Here is a 14,383-nt window from a genome sequence, read left to right as displayed (position 1 = left end):
TTTGTCTAAATTATTTTTTACTTTTTTGAGAAACAAATCTTTATCTGCTTAATAAAAAATACTTTTTAAAAAAAAACAAAAGTTTAAAAAACTCAAACTTAACTACTTAATTAAAAACTTAAAAATTATCTTATTAAATTATAAGTGTTTAATTATTTTATTTAATCATAATTCATAAATAATTGATGAAATTATTTGTTAAAATAGTTAAAAATATATATAATTACATAAAAATAAAAAATAAAATTTTATCTTAAATAGAATTTTTTTTAAAATCTAATAAATGTTGAAGGAAAAAATAAAAAACTAAAAATTAAAATTTTAAAAAAATTACTAAAAACATTTTTATTAAACAACCAAACAAATTTTCTATTAATAAAAAAAGTTAAAAATTATCTAAAAATATCTTATAAAACACACTATAAATCTTAACATATATGGATATTTTAGTATCCAATATTATTTATATTCACACATATAATAACAATAAAAAAATACTAAGAGATAAATCACATTCATTAATATACTATAAATTATATTATAATTAAAATTTATTTTAAATAAATTAAAACATATAAAAATTAATAAAAACTCCTGTCAGCTCCTAAAGACGATAGACTAAAAATTTCCACACCCAACGAAGATATGTTTTTCTCTTTTTTTCCTACGGTGTGGCCAGGCTGTTCACTTTAGCGAAGGATCAAAAACCCTGTGAAAGTGTGTTTGTTTGGTCGAGTTGATTGAATTCGCTGGCAGCTTACAGCTATGATCATCAACAACGCCCCTTTTCCTCTATGATTGATTCGATTCGATTGAAGTCGATTCCGTAGAGAGTGAGAAATCAGATCACAATAATCATCGATGGGTAATTTGTTCGTGAAGAAGCCCAAGGTAACAGACGTTGATAAAGCAATCCTCGCACTCAAGACCCAGAGACGCAAACTCGCCCAATATCAACAAAAGGTTACTTTTTTTTTTCCAAAATCAATTTTTGCCTTGGTGTGTTGTGATTGTGAATTTTATTGTTGTTACAAGACAGTAGGGTTTTCATAGGGAAAATATGATCAGGACGGGTTGTACCTTAAATGTTAGTTAAGATACAAATAAATAAATTTAGGGTCTTTTGAAATTCTTCAATGCATAGCTCCAATGAATAAATGTTGGGCTTTTGAAGAGATGGTTGCATTGTATTTGTATCCTATGCTTAAAAATATGCATTTTATGCTCCAATCTAATACGCCATAGAACTGCATGCACTGCACGCTTATATTATAACCTCCTTAAGAGCTGCCCACATTTAGTGTCCAATTGTGTCTTGAACATGATTACTTCTGAAGGAGGATACATGTGGAAAACCAAAAAAAGATAAAAAGAAATGCTGCAAACTCAGTGGACAGATCCTGCCCTTATAATATGTTCCATTCAAATTAATCTGATAACAGCCAGCAATGCAAAAGTAAATGAGCTGAAATTTCCAAGCTAGACCAACACATTATTTTAAATTTTTAATGATAAGCATGCTTTGTATTTTTGTGTGTTGGAGCACGCTTCTTATTGAAATTGTATGTTGGTATGTGAGCTTACATGTTAACTACATTTCTTTTCATGCATATGTCTTTTGTTGTGAAGTGGAGAGAGGCGTTGATTTCATTTTTCAGCCTTTTCCCTTTAGGTTCCTTGTTCAAATTGACTTGCAAATAAACTTCAATAAAATGCTAATAAGTATGTTGATTGTAAGACTAGTCAGTTGAGAATGTCAATGATGCTTACACTCTTTATCTGTTATGTCATCAATGATGATAGAGCATTTTATTTAGAATATAAGCTCTGCAGTACCCTATTGGACATGTTTCCTTACTTCAGTTTTTTTTTTCATTTCTTGTTTTCCAGCTAGATGCTGTTATTGAAGCAGAAAAGCAAGCTGCACGAGACTTGATTCGTGAAAAGAAGAAGGACAGGGCCTTGTTAGCACTAAAGAAAAAAAAGACACAAGAAGAATTGTTGAAGCAAGTTGATGCTTGGCTTATAAATGTTGAGCAGCAAGTAGTATTTTAATTTTTATCGTATTAACCTGTCATATTTTTACTTTGCTTCCTTGTTTTGTTTCTTTCTGTCCAGTAGTAATAATTGTATTGTTACCTGTTTGCATCTTTTGATGGCTTTACAACTGTCTGTTTCTATGTCCTAATTCAGTTCTTTTCCCATCTGGTGTCTTGTACTCATGTTTAGAGGAGATAATTGTGCATTGACCTTTCTTTCTCTTAACTCAATTGTACACCTAAAACAAATACATGCACATTTTCAGTTAGCAGATATTGAACTGGCTAGCAAGCAGAAGGCTGTGTTTGAAAGTTTGAAGGCTGGTAATGATGCAATGAAAGCCATACAAAGTGAGATAAACATTGAAGATGTTCAGAAACTTATGGATGACACTGCTGAAGCTAAAGCTTATCAAGATGTAAGCTTGACTTTACTATTATGCTTACTCTTGCTGCTTTTGACCTGATTTCCATGTCCAGATGGAAATTTGATGCTTACTGATGGTTCCCATAATTTTGTTGAATTTGAAGGAAATTAATGAAATAATGGGGGAGAAGTTATCAGCAGAAGACGAGGAGGAGATTTTAGCAGAATTTGAGGACTTGGAAATCCAGGTACATGGATTTCCATTTTTTTCTTAATTTTGTATTTGTTCTACTCACCCCAATATAAAAATCATATTGAAACTGTTCCAATTGACCTGTTGGTTTAATCATAGTATACTATGGAAGGGACATACATTATGCTTCAATTAAACCCTTTTTTACATACTGTACCTCTGTGCTGGAGAAATGGCATGGGAATATTATTAGCTTTCTTTGTAGGTTAAATTTGCTATTCTTTTGTTGTATGATGAATGTGTATGTAAGATTATTTGGGGCATGTGATCTATTGGTAAAAAGATGTGTACTGCTGTTAACAGCATAATGTAACCGTTCGGTAGTTATGCTTCCCGCAAAAACTTAGAATTGAATTATCTTCCTATTTGCAATGTTTTTAGATAGTGATTGACTGCAGAAATTGTGAACTCAAAATTAGGAATATGATAAAAGAAATACTCACTTAAGTCACACCCAAGGAAAAACCAGTCAATACTTAATCAAAGCCGCATAAATATGCAATAGATGCAGCATGCCCGTGTAAGTTGTTAATTTGTGGAAATTGACAGAGTTTGTTTTATTGCTTCAGCTTACAGTCCAAGATCTTCCTGAAGTTCCTCCCTCAGCTAATGAAGAAATTGAAGAAAAGTTGGACCTTCCTGATGTCCCAACCAAAGCACCTGTTACCAGTGATGCTGAAGTATCTACGAAAAGAAAAGGTATCTGATCTTCCCCTCTTCTATCCCCGTGAAATTATTAGATGGTTTGGAATCATGATCTCTACTAATCTCTTCGTGACATAATTAAGTGCTATTAATTCTTTCTTGTAAATTGGAAAAAAATAAATGCATATCATGTAGAAATCAATTGGGACCATAAACATGCTATGGTCCTGAACTATCTAATAATTCCAACCCCCCCTCTCCCAATAAAAGAGGAAAAAAGAAATTAGCTAACCACTAATGACTGATGATGTAAACAGTTATGGAGGAACCATTGGCAGCTTGAAGAACATTGCGACCCAAAACATGTCAATTGCTTTGCAAACCAAGGCATAAGATCTGACTTTGTGTTTGCCTGTATCCTTCAAATTCTGTTGCAAAATTCGTGCAGTTACTGGAGTTTGATTGGTTTTACCATTTGCAGTGACATTGAATTTGTACAGATTTGCATGTATAATAATACATCAGTTTTAACAAGAATTATATACTGAGAAAATCATATTTTGCAACCATTTTCACATTTTTTGCGTTAGATACTTGAAGGTTAAGCGATAATATTGACCAATAATATCCCGAAACATCTGGTTGATGAAGTTGTGCCTCTGCTGACTGCCTTCTTTTTCCTTGTGGAAACATGGATTCATCAGCCACAAGGTCACTGTGTTTAGGATTTATGGTTTAGTTTGTGGAGTTGATTGCGCAGCATACTAAGATTAAGATGACTCTTTGGGCATATAATAAATGGCAGCACCAAAGTTTCCAAAGTAACAAACATGAAAAGGTTTTTAAACCATCTACGTTGTCGTTAAAGTAAAGTATAACATATAAAAAAGTCTGCTTCGCCAAATTTAGACAAATATTTAGATCACTTACTTTTAATTACAAAAATATTGTCTTATCTTCTCTTCATTTTTTTAATAATTTATACATAGAACAGTTAAAATAATAAAAAAATATTTTTGTTATTTACAAATCTAAAAATAGAAAATAAATTAAAAAATAAACAGATTTTTTAATTAAAAATAAAAAATATTAAACCAAATAGTCCCTAACATTCTCATGGGTGAGTAAAATGCATCCCTATGGGAAAACTTTTAGTATGCTAGTAAAGAGAAAAGAGAAAAAAAAATTATGTACTGAAAGTATAAATCTTTTTATATAGTCATCTAAATAGTGTAAATTTTTTTTATATTGTCACTATATATAGACATTAAACTCGCAAACAAAACATTGTCGTATATTTCTAATACTTTAATCTTTTAAACTTATCAAATCCATTAATAGTGTTCCCAGAAATTAGGATTAATAGGAAACATGATTGGTACAAAATATATTTACTACAAATGAAAAAAAGAAAACTACATATTAAACGCATCTTAGATAATCCCAAGGGATTAATCGAGTGAAACACGATACAATATCGCATTTGACAGGTGACAAGTTGAAACCCCCATTCGTCTCTTTGGACAAAAATGCAAGTATCTCATAAAACGATCCTGAGTTCAGAAACTTTGTCTTACATCCCCTCTCCCTAAATTTTACATCAACAAAAACACCTACAAAACTGACACAAACCTGAGGGAATCCTCCTTAGAAATTGCAATCTTAACATTCACATTTCACACACACTGTCCATTAATAGAATATAGAATAATAAAATACAAGGGAGAGGGCTTTTTTGTCTATATGTCGTATGCATCAAGGGTATCTCTAGTCAACAGTGAGAGGCTAATCCCTTCAAAGTATAAACATTATCAGTTTTACCTCTCGCAACATTCTTTTTTATAAACAGGCAATGTATCGGCTTTATGGGTGGAGAGAGTAATCATTTATTGACCCAGTGTTTATACATTGTATGATTTTCCAAATTTTCAGAATTCAGATGCAATTTATATAAAATCTACCATCATCCAAACTAACAATATCTTACGATCACTGTCTCACAAATCTAAATGAGTACCCTCTCCTTGAGAACTTGCAGACAAATTAGATGAATGCACAATTACTTGGCCAAAATATCTTGACAGTATGAGTCGGGCAATATTCTCAGCTGCCACAGCACTTGTCTCCATGGTGCTAGCTGCATTTTCAAATGCATTAACGTAGTATAGATGTCGCCCGTCCAATATAAATGGTGCAAATACTTCTGGGGCGTGGTAATGAGGATATGCAGCCCAGTTTATCCGAATGGTCTCCTTCCTCACACTGCCAGTGATAGCAATCAACAAAAAATTACAAACTGGTTCCAGTTTTCTTTTCCTTGTTTTAGTGGGAGGGAGGGAGACAGAACAACACTTAATAGAAAGATCAATAGTTAATACAAAGCTCAACAAGTAAATGTCAACATTGGGTTCCAAGCCTAAAGATCAATAGTTAATACAAAGCTCAACAAGTAAATGTCAACATTGGGTTCCAAGCCTAATGTGCACGTTACGGCTAAATGATTGAATTTGGCTTTTTTAAAGTAAGGATAAGGTAATTTCAGTCCTTAATGAAAAAACCAATGACTGATATTTCAACACATCTATGATTTGTTATGATATGTAATATCAACAATTGATTTTTCTTTTATATCAATAAATGAGATTAATTACCTTATCCTCTAAAATTGGTTGCTCACTTTAGAGAAGCCAATGATTAATCAGAACCCACATTATTATAATTATGCACTAGACTTCTTTTCTAACTGGGGTATGTTTGTAAAGAATATTTTGGTATACAATCAGCAGTATAACTTTAGTGTCAAGGAACACAGAAAATTAATTAACACTCTAACAGCTGATATTATTACCTGAAGATGCTATCCAGTAATGTGTCTGCCATTGGTTGACGAGAAAATAATTTATAAGTAGATTCTTTTTCATTGTGCTTCTTGAGAACTGCAATGCATGAAAATGGAAGCTCAGGGTCCTCTATTGTGCCCACAAGATCTGGAATTTTTGTCACAGCCTTCAGACCAAAATATGCCTAGTCCACAACAAAGCATCTCCATTAGAACTTAGAAGTAGCACCAACCAACATAAAAGGAGAAGTATACAAGACTGAAAGATAAAATATGTATTACATGATGTCAGTAAGTTTCTGACTCAGGAGTCAGGTCTCAAAATACTCACAGGGTTTAGAAGGCCCCTGACAAAAGTTGTAAATGTGTGCTGTAATTTTCTCTCAGGAATTGAAATTGGAGGAATAAATTGAATATCTAACTCATCCAGTGGTGTAGCAACCACAGCAACTTCACATCTGTAACTGTTTCCTTTTGTTGAGTTGAGTTCGTAGTAATCTCCAAGGTCAGCAACAGATTTTATTTCTTCATGCAGGTGTAATGCCACATCTGACTGATTAATCAGTCCAGCAGCCATTTGCCAGTTGCCTCCTTCGATGGACCATAATCCTCCACCTGATCCTGCTAGAGAAACCACACCACCCAACCCACTCATGGAGACACTCTGGCCATAATTAATGCGTGTGATGACCTGCATAAATAACCAGAACATAAGTTTCTTCTTCTGATGAGTTATTTTAAATCTCAGACAATGATCAGTTCAATAGGTGTGAGTTTTTTTATTCTATAGTAACAATTACTTGCACTTAAAACCATCAATGTTAAATTAGCAACATACACAAATCATGAAAAACTTGCCAGCTTCCACTTTTGAAGTATTGATCATGGCTATCCAAATTGTTCTCCCCCCCCCCCCCCCCCCCCAAAAAAAAAAAAAAAGAAGTGCTGTCACATATGTACATCATGATAAACACACAAAACAGTTTTGTAGTTCTGTAATGGTGAAACAATAACAATCCCTTCATAGTTCATACCAAAGCACCACTACATAGCTGGCAGTAATGATAAGCAAAATATTGCCATCAATGCACTCAACAGAATCGCCAAAACATTAATAGTGAATTTGTGATCTACATTCGAAAGAGTAGAAAGAATTCTTACAGTAACAAGTTCATTGATCAACGAGGTAGACAACCCAGCATCCACCAATTCATCCCGCAAAGTCCTGGTAGTAAGATTATACAGACCAGCCCACTGCAGCATCTCATCCACAGTCTCAAAAATAGGTCTTGAACCAGGATCTTCATAGTACTTTACGAATTTATCCACAGCAATCTAAATTAAATAAAAATCAATACACAGTTATACAAAATAACACTACCCTCTATCACACACACACATCACTTTTACTTGACACTAAACCTTTTAAATTATTGGTTAATTATAGGTAATTGGTTGTCAAGAGAAAATAGTCTAAACATGACAGCGTCAAAAAATTTTACAGCCATCTAATCACAAACTGTGCTATGTAAATTTTGTTAACATTTACAATGACTACTTAAAAATCATATTATCATCCATAATTTCTGATTGGTTGACATTACTGCATAGAAATTACACTCGTTTGTTTATTAAGAGGATGTTTAGAGAAAAAGTTTAATTTTCATGCACTGTACTGTAAATTGTCAATCAATCAGAAAATTATGATATTGGTAGACTTTTAAGGTAAAAACTCTTCAGACTTTAATGCATATATTGTTTTCTTTTACTTCAGGCATAAGTTTTTTTTTAATTTATTTCAATAAACTTCGCGTTTATGCTTAAATAAAGTACTCTCGTGGATCTAACTCAGTATTAGTGTATTAAGTAAGTTTTACTTTGTGATTCAGTTAGGGCAGCTGTTAGAACAGCTATGATTCAGTTAGGACTGCTGTGATTTTGTTATTTCTGTTATTTTGTTAGAAGCTACTATTTCTGTTAGAGCAGTAACTAACTTTGGTTAATTAACTGCCTTAGTCAGGTTATGTGTAATCATATATGTGTAATCAGCTTGTGATTAACCTTTTCATTCTGAATCAATAATAATATCTTCCACTTCTTCTTTTTCTCTCTCTCTCAAACTCTATGATGGTATCCAGAGCTTGAGGTCTATCCATGGCAACAAATCAGAATTTCACTTCCACTACTCCTTCTTTTCATCCAATTTCTCAGAAGTTAGATGATTCTAACTTCTTGCTATAGAGGCAACAGGTAGAACCTGTCATCAAGGCTCATAAACTTCAGTGTTTTGTGGCAAGTCCTCAGATCCCGATGCGCTTTCTCACAGAGGCAGATTGCGAACCTGGAAATGAAAATCCAGTATACACAGATTTGGAACAACAAGATCAGATTCTCTTTTCGTGGCTCCAATCAACTCTTTCAGTTTCAATCCTATCTTGAATTATCGGATGTGTTCATTCATATCAGTTTTGGGAGCAAATCCATGAGTATTTTCAAAAGCAAACACGTGTGAAAGCTAGGATACTTCGAATAGAACTCAGAACTACAATGCTTAGGCAGAAAACAATGTGTGAGTATCTTCTGTGCATCAAATGCATAGTCGATGAGCTTGGATCGTGTGGAGATCCTGCTCTTCTGCGTGAACACCTTGACGCGTTTCTTGAAGGCCTACCAAAGGAGTACAGTCCAGTGATATCAATGATTGAAAGTAAGTTTGAACCACTTTCGATTGGAGAAGTAGAGGTACTGCTGCTTGCACATGAGGCACGCATGAAAAAGTTTCAGAAGCGCTTATTGATTCACCATCGATTAATGTTGCTCAAGGTTACAATTCATCTTCGAATTCTTACAGTTCATCCTCGAATAATTTCAATTCACAAAATCAATCCAATATTCTGAAAATCATGGTGACTTCAATCGTGGCGGTGGCTACAGTCGTGGAGGCAATGATTCTGACCGCGACGGTGGCTACGGTCACGGAGGCAATGGCTTTGGCCGTGGTGGAGGTCGTCGTGGTAGCGGCAGAGGCCGTGGTCGTTATGCAAATTTTCAGTGCCAAGTTTGCTTCAAATTTGGTCACACAACAACAGTGTGTCATTTTTGCTATGATTCAGATTTTCAGCCAAACGCGTCTCTCACGCTGATGGAACCAATGTTTCAAAGCAATTCATCAAACACCTTCAATTCAGAACAAAATCAGGAAACTAATTCTCACAAAGACTCCCAACCTAGTGCAATGCTGGTTAATTCTGAAAATCAAGATCTTAACTCTACTACTTGGATACCTGATTCGGGTGCATCATTCCACGTACCTCATTCAGACGAAATATACATTGGTAATGGCCAAGGTCTTTCTATTAAGTCTTCTGGTTACACAAAGTTTATTTCCCCTATTAATCCTAGAGTCTCTCTGTCCTTAAAACAATTGTTGCATGTACCTGCCATCACTCAAAACTTAATCACTGTCAGCAAATTTTCTAAGGATAACAATGTTTTCTTTGAATTTTATCCTAATCATTGTGTTGTGAAATCACAGGGAACCAATGAAGTGCTACTTCAAGGTTCACTGGGTCCTGATGGCCTCTACATATTTCCATATCTTGCACTCAAAGACTCTGCCTCAGCCACCTGCTTACTTTCAAATTCCAGCGTTGATTCCATTATTACTTCTGTTTCTAGTGGTTCTAATACCCAAATTTGAGATTCCATTGTAAATGTAGTTTCTGACGTTAAAACAACACGTAGTACTGGCTCTCAAACTATATGGCACCTTAGATTGGGTCATCTTAATGCTAATGTACTAAGGCTTGTGTTTAATCATTGTAATATACCCATAGTTAATAAAACTATGTTCGAATTCTGTGCTGCTTGTTGTGTTGGAAAGTCACATAGACTACCATCTTCTCTATCTCAAACTTTATATTCTGCTCCTCTTGAACTTATATACAGTGCTTGGTGGGGACCATCTCATATTTCGTCCTCAAATGGTTTCTCTTATTATATCAGCTTTGTTGATGCCTATTCTAAGTTCACTTGGATCTATTTTCTTAAAAATAAATCAGAAACATTTTTTGTTTTTCAGCAATTTAAAACCATGACTAAACTCCAATTTGATACCAAAACTAAAAGTGTTCAAACAAATTGGGGAGGTGAATTTAGACCTCTTACCTCATTTCTTCAAACCCATGGGATCATTCATAGGCTAATTTACCCTCACACATCTCATCAAAATAGTGTTGTGGAAAGAAAACACATATCGTTGAATTAGGCCTCACTCTTCTCAAACAAGCTTCTCTCCCTTTAAAATTTTGGGATTTTGCCTTCCAAACTGCAGTTTATTTGATAAACAGATTACCCACTGCTTCTCTTAAATTTCAAGTTCCCTATACTATTTTGTTCAACAAGTCACCTAATTACAATTTTTTGAGAAACTTTGGATGTTCTTGCTATCCTTTTCTTAGATCCTATAATAAACACAAACTTGATTTCAGGTCACATGAGTGTTTGTTCCTTGGTTATTTCACTTCTCACAAAGGCTACAAGTGTCTCTCTCCTAATAGAAAATTATATGTTTCCAAAGATGTTATCTTCAATGAGCTTAAATATCCTTACGATGATCTTTTTCCACCTTTATCCAACTCTATCACTTCTTCTAAGAGTGATAAGAGTAATTTTTTACCTACTGCTCATATTCCTCTTGTTTCACCTTCCCCTAATGAACTCACTCATTCTTCTCAACATGATGAAACTAATTCTACTTCTGTAAGTGTTGATCCCTCTAGATCCCTTAATACTGAATTCCCTAATTCTCAAAATGTCACATCATCTTCTCCTCTTTCAAATGTTGAACCAAATTCTATTACTAATGAACACTCTAACACTGTTTCTGACTTAAACAGAAATCCAAGTGAATTGTCCAGTACCTCTTCTTCTCAACCTCACACTGTCAGTTCTCCTTCTTCTAATTTTGTTCTTCCCTCACAAAATGTCCATCCTATGCAAACCAGATCCAAGTCTGGAATTCATCAATCTAGGCTGCATTCTTCACTGTTTTTGGCACATTGTGAACCTAAGACTGTTAAACAGGCTCTTGCTGACCGTCAATGGCTTGCTGCTATGAAACAAGAGTACAAGGCTCTTCTTCACTAGATGGTTTTTGTAATTAGGAAACAAAAATCTGTGGGGCAGGGAGTTGGATGTTGAGAATTCTGGACTGATCAGACTGATATATAGCCTGATTTTTATAGTTACTAGTCTATCTAAAACTATAACTATCTTGTATCTTTAGTACCTCTGGTACTTTTATCTATAAAATATAGTTTTGCTGTCCAAAAAAAAAACAAGGCTCTTCTTCACAATAAAACATGGGATCTTGTTCCTTTTCCCAAAGACAAACAAGTTGTGGGTTGTAAGTGGGTCTTCAGAATTAAGGAGAATGCTGATGGGAGTGTTAACAGGTTCAAGGCTAGGTTAGTGGATAAAAAATTTCATCAGGTTGCTGGTCTTTAATGAAACCTTTTTACCTGTGATAAAACCTATTACAATCAAGCTGATTATTACTCTTGCTCTCACTAATAAATGGGATTTGTTCCAGCTAGATGTCAACAGTGCCTTTTTAAATGACCATCTTGAAGAGACTATCTACAAGCAACAGCCACAAGGCTTCAAAAGTTCAAATAAAACCTTGGTTTGCAAGCTACAAAAAGCTTTGTATGGCCTTAAACAGGCCTCAAGACAGTGGTTTGATAGGCTCAGAGGAACTCTTTTACAACTTGGGTTTGTGGCCAGCAAGTGTGATCCTTCGTTGTTTGTTTATAAAGACAAAGGACACATTATCTACATTCTCGTTTGTTTATGTAAATGATATTATTATCACTGGTACCTCCAATGTTGTAATTCAGCAACTCACCACTAAGCTGCATTCCAATTTTTCTCTTAAACAATTGGGAAAACTTGACTATTTTCTTGGTATTGAAATCAAATCAGTGGCTGATGGGACTATTCTACTGACTCAAAGCAAATATATCAAAGATTTGCTTCATAAAACCAAAATGGTAGAAGCACAGCCATTTTCTTCCCCTGTGACAACTAATTGCAAGTTAACCAAAGCTGGCTCGGATTTATTCAGTAATCCATCTCTCTATAGGTCTGTTGTTGGTGCTCTTCAATACACAACCATTACAAGACCTGAGTTAAGCTATGCTATGAACAAGGTAGGTCGGTTCATGGCTAATCCTATGGACTCTCACTGGACAGCTGTTAAACGCATTCTAAGGTACCTTAAAGGCTCTATTCATCATGGTCTGCTTTTCAAGGCTGCTCCTTCCTCTCAGCCTTTTACTATTAAAGCCCTGTCTGATACTTATTGGGCCTCGGATCCAGATGATAGAAGGTCTACCTCTGGTGCAGTGATTTATTTTGGTCCTTATTTGGTCTCATGGTGGTCCAAGAAACAACAAATTGTGGCTAGATCTTCCACTGAAGCTGAATACAAGAGCTTGGCTCAAGCCACGACTGAAGTTACATGGATTCAAACTCTTTTAACAGAGTTATTTGTTCCTGTTCAGACCCAGAGATTTACTGTGACAACCAAAGTGCAGTAGCTATCACTCATAATCCAGTTCTTCATTCCTAGACTAAGCACATGAAAATTGACATCTTTTTTGTCAGGGAGAAAGTCTTAGCTAGAGAGCTCAAAGTGTATCATATTCTTGTTATAGATCAATGGCCTGATGCCCTCACTAAACCTCTATCACCAACTCGATTTCTTTCTTAGGTCCAAACTCAACGTAGTTGAGTCCATGTCTGATCCTCAATCCCATTGAGTTTGAGGGGGTATTAGTGTATTAAGTAAGTTTTACTTTGTGATTCAGTTAGGGCAGTTGTTAGAACGGTTATGATTCAATTAGGACAACTATGGTTTTGTTATTTCTGTTATTTTGTTAGAAGTTGTTATTTCGCATTAACTAACTTTGGTTTAGTTAACTGTCTTAGTTGTAATCATATCTGTTTTCTGTAAATAGAGAAACAGAATCAGTTTGTAATCATTCTTTTTTTTTTTCAATTCTTATCGATAAAAAAAAAAAGTCCTGTGAGTAATTAATTAGTAAGTTACTCAAATAATTTTTTTTTTTTTTTATCAGCAAGTTACTCAAATAATTACTACTCCCTCTGTTCCTTTTAAAGATCACATTAATTATTCCTTTGTCAATTACTAACCTTATTTTTTTTTTATTTCTACATAACCGTAAACAACGGATAGTAATTCATTAAATAGTTGACGAGATACCTCAACGAAGTTCTGCATCTTAAAGAGCGAGAAGCCGTAGCGAACGAACATGAGTGCGGAATTAACGAACGATACGAGAGTATTAACAAACGGAAGTTTGAGAAGCTTATCGATGAGGGGAACAGTGGAACTAAGCGGCGACACCGTTTTGAAAACGAACTTGTTCCCATCCCAAATGCCGAGAGAGAGGGAATCCTCCGACGCGGTCGGCTCTTTGACCTTCAGCTTCAGGATCTTAACGTAATCCACTGTGTGCAGGTTCTTTGGATGGAGAATGGACGCTCCGGCCTCGAAGGTCTCGCCCGCCACCGTCACGGTGGCGATGCGTCCCCCGACGCGGCCGTTGCGCTCGAACACTCGGATTTTGGTGGAGGGAGTGGAGGACGGCGAGTATTTGCGGAGGAAGTGAGCGACGGAGGAGCCACCGATGCCAGCGCCGATGACGCAGACGTTGGAGGAGGGTGGCGGCGGTGGATCATCGGAATGCGGTTGAGCTTGGGAGAGTGCGAGGAACAAGGTCAACAGGAAAGGGAGTTTCAAAGACATCATCTTTGATCTTCTTGGCTTTGCCATTGCCTTGCATCGCTGACACCTCTTGCTGTTTTTATTTTGAATGAATAATTTTTTATACAAAAAAATCTATTCACGATCTCCCAACTTCGAATACCGTATTTTTTATTAAAAAAAATATTTTTTCTAATTTTTTGTTAAAATATTATAATTTTTTATAAATTAATTTTTAGAATATATTTTCGATTAAAGAGTATTAAAAATGACACAAAGAATTGATCCTAAATATATTTTCTAATTTGTCTGAAATTATTTAACTCATTTTTTATAATAAAAGTAGGGATAAAAATAAAATAAATGAATGAAAAATTTATTCATTTGTGTTCAACATTAGTTCAATGGAGTAGAATATTTGTTGGAACAATTAGCACTCGGATAAAAT

General features: G+C 34.9%; 2 protein-coding genes across 2 annotated transcripts; one reads left to right on the top strand and one right to left on the bottom strand.

Annotated features, from left to right (window-relative positions):
* The first annotated feature begins 611 nt into the window (after positions 1-611).
* LOC114415806 (vacuolar protein sorting-associated protein 20 homolog 2) lies at positions 612-3,881 on the top strand. The gene is made up of 6 exons (XM_028380663.1): positions 612-963; positions 1,891-2,043; positions 2,306-2,458; positions 2,571-2,654; positions 3,229-3,358; positions 3,622-3,881. The coding sequence occupies exons 1-6, from the start codon at positions 862-864 to the stop codon at positions 3,645-3,647; spliced, it is 648 nt and encodes a 215-aa protein (XP_028236464.1). The 5' UTR covers positions 612-861; the 3' UTR covers positions 3,648-3,881.
* A 1,070-nt stretch (positions 3,882-4,951) lies between these two features.
* Positions 4,952-14,048, bottom strand: LOC114415804 (farnesylcysteine lyase). The gene is made up of 5 exons (XM_028380661.1): positions 13,432-14,048; positions 7,305-7,478; positions 6,475-6,834; positions 6,153-6,328; positions 4,952-5,566 (listed from the first exon to the last, which is right to left on the bottom strand). The coding sequence occupies exons 1-5, from the start codon at positions 14,002-14,004 to the stop codon at positions 5,302-5,304; spliced, it is 1,548 nt and encodes a 515-aa protein (XP_028236462.1). The 5' UTR covers positions 14,005-14,048; the 3' UTR covers positions 4,952-5,301.
* Between the last annotated feature and the right edge of the window lie 335 nt (positions 14,049-14,383).

The sequence above is a fragment of the Glycine soja genome, chromosome 6, assembly GCF_004193775.1.
Source record: "Glycine soja cultivar W05 chromosome 6, ASM419377v2, whole genome shotgun sequence".
NCBI classification, from domain to species: Eukaryota; Viridiplantae; Streptophyta; class Magnoliopsida; order Fabales; family Fabaceae; genus Glycine; species Glycine soja.
Note: the sequence above shows the minus strand (reverse complement) of the source record. Positions and strands in the feature narration are given on the sequence as shown.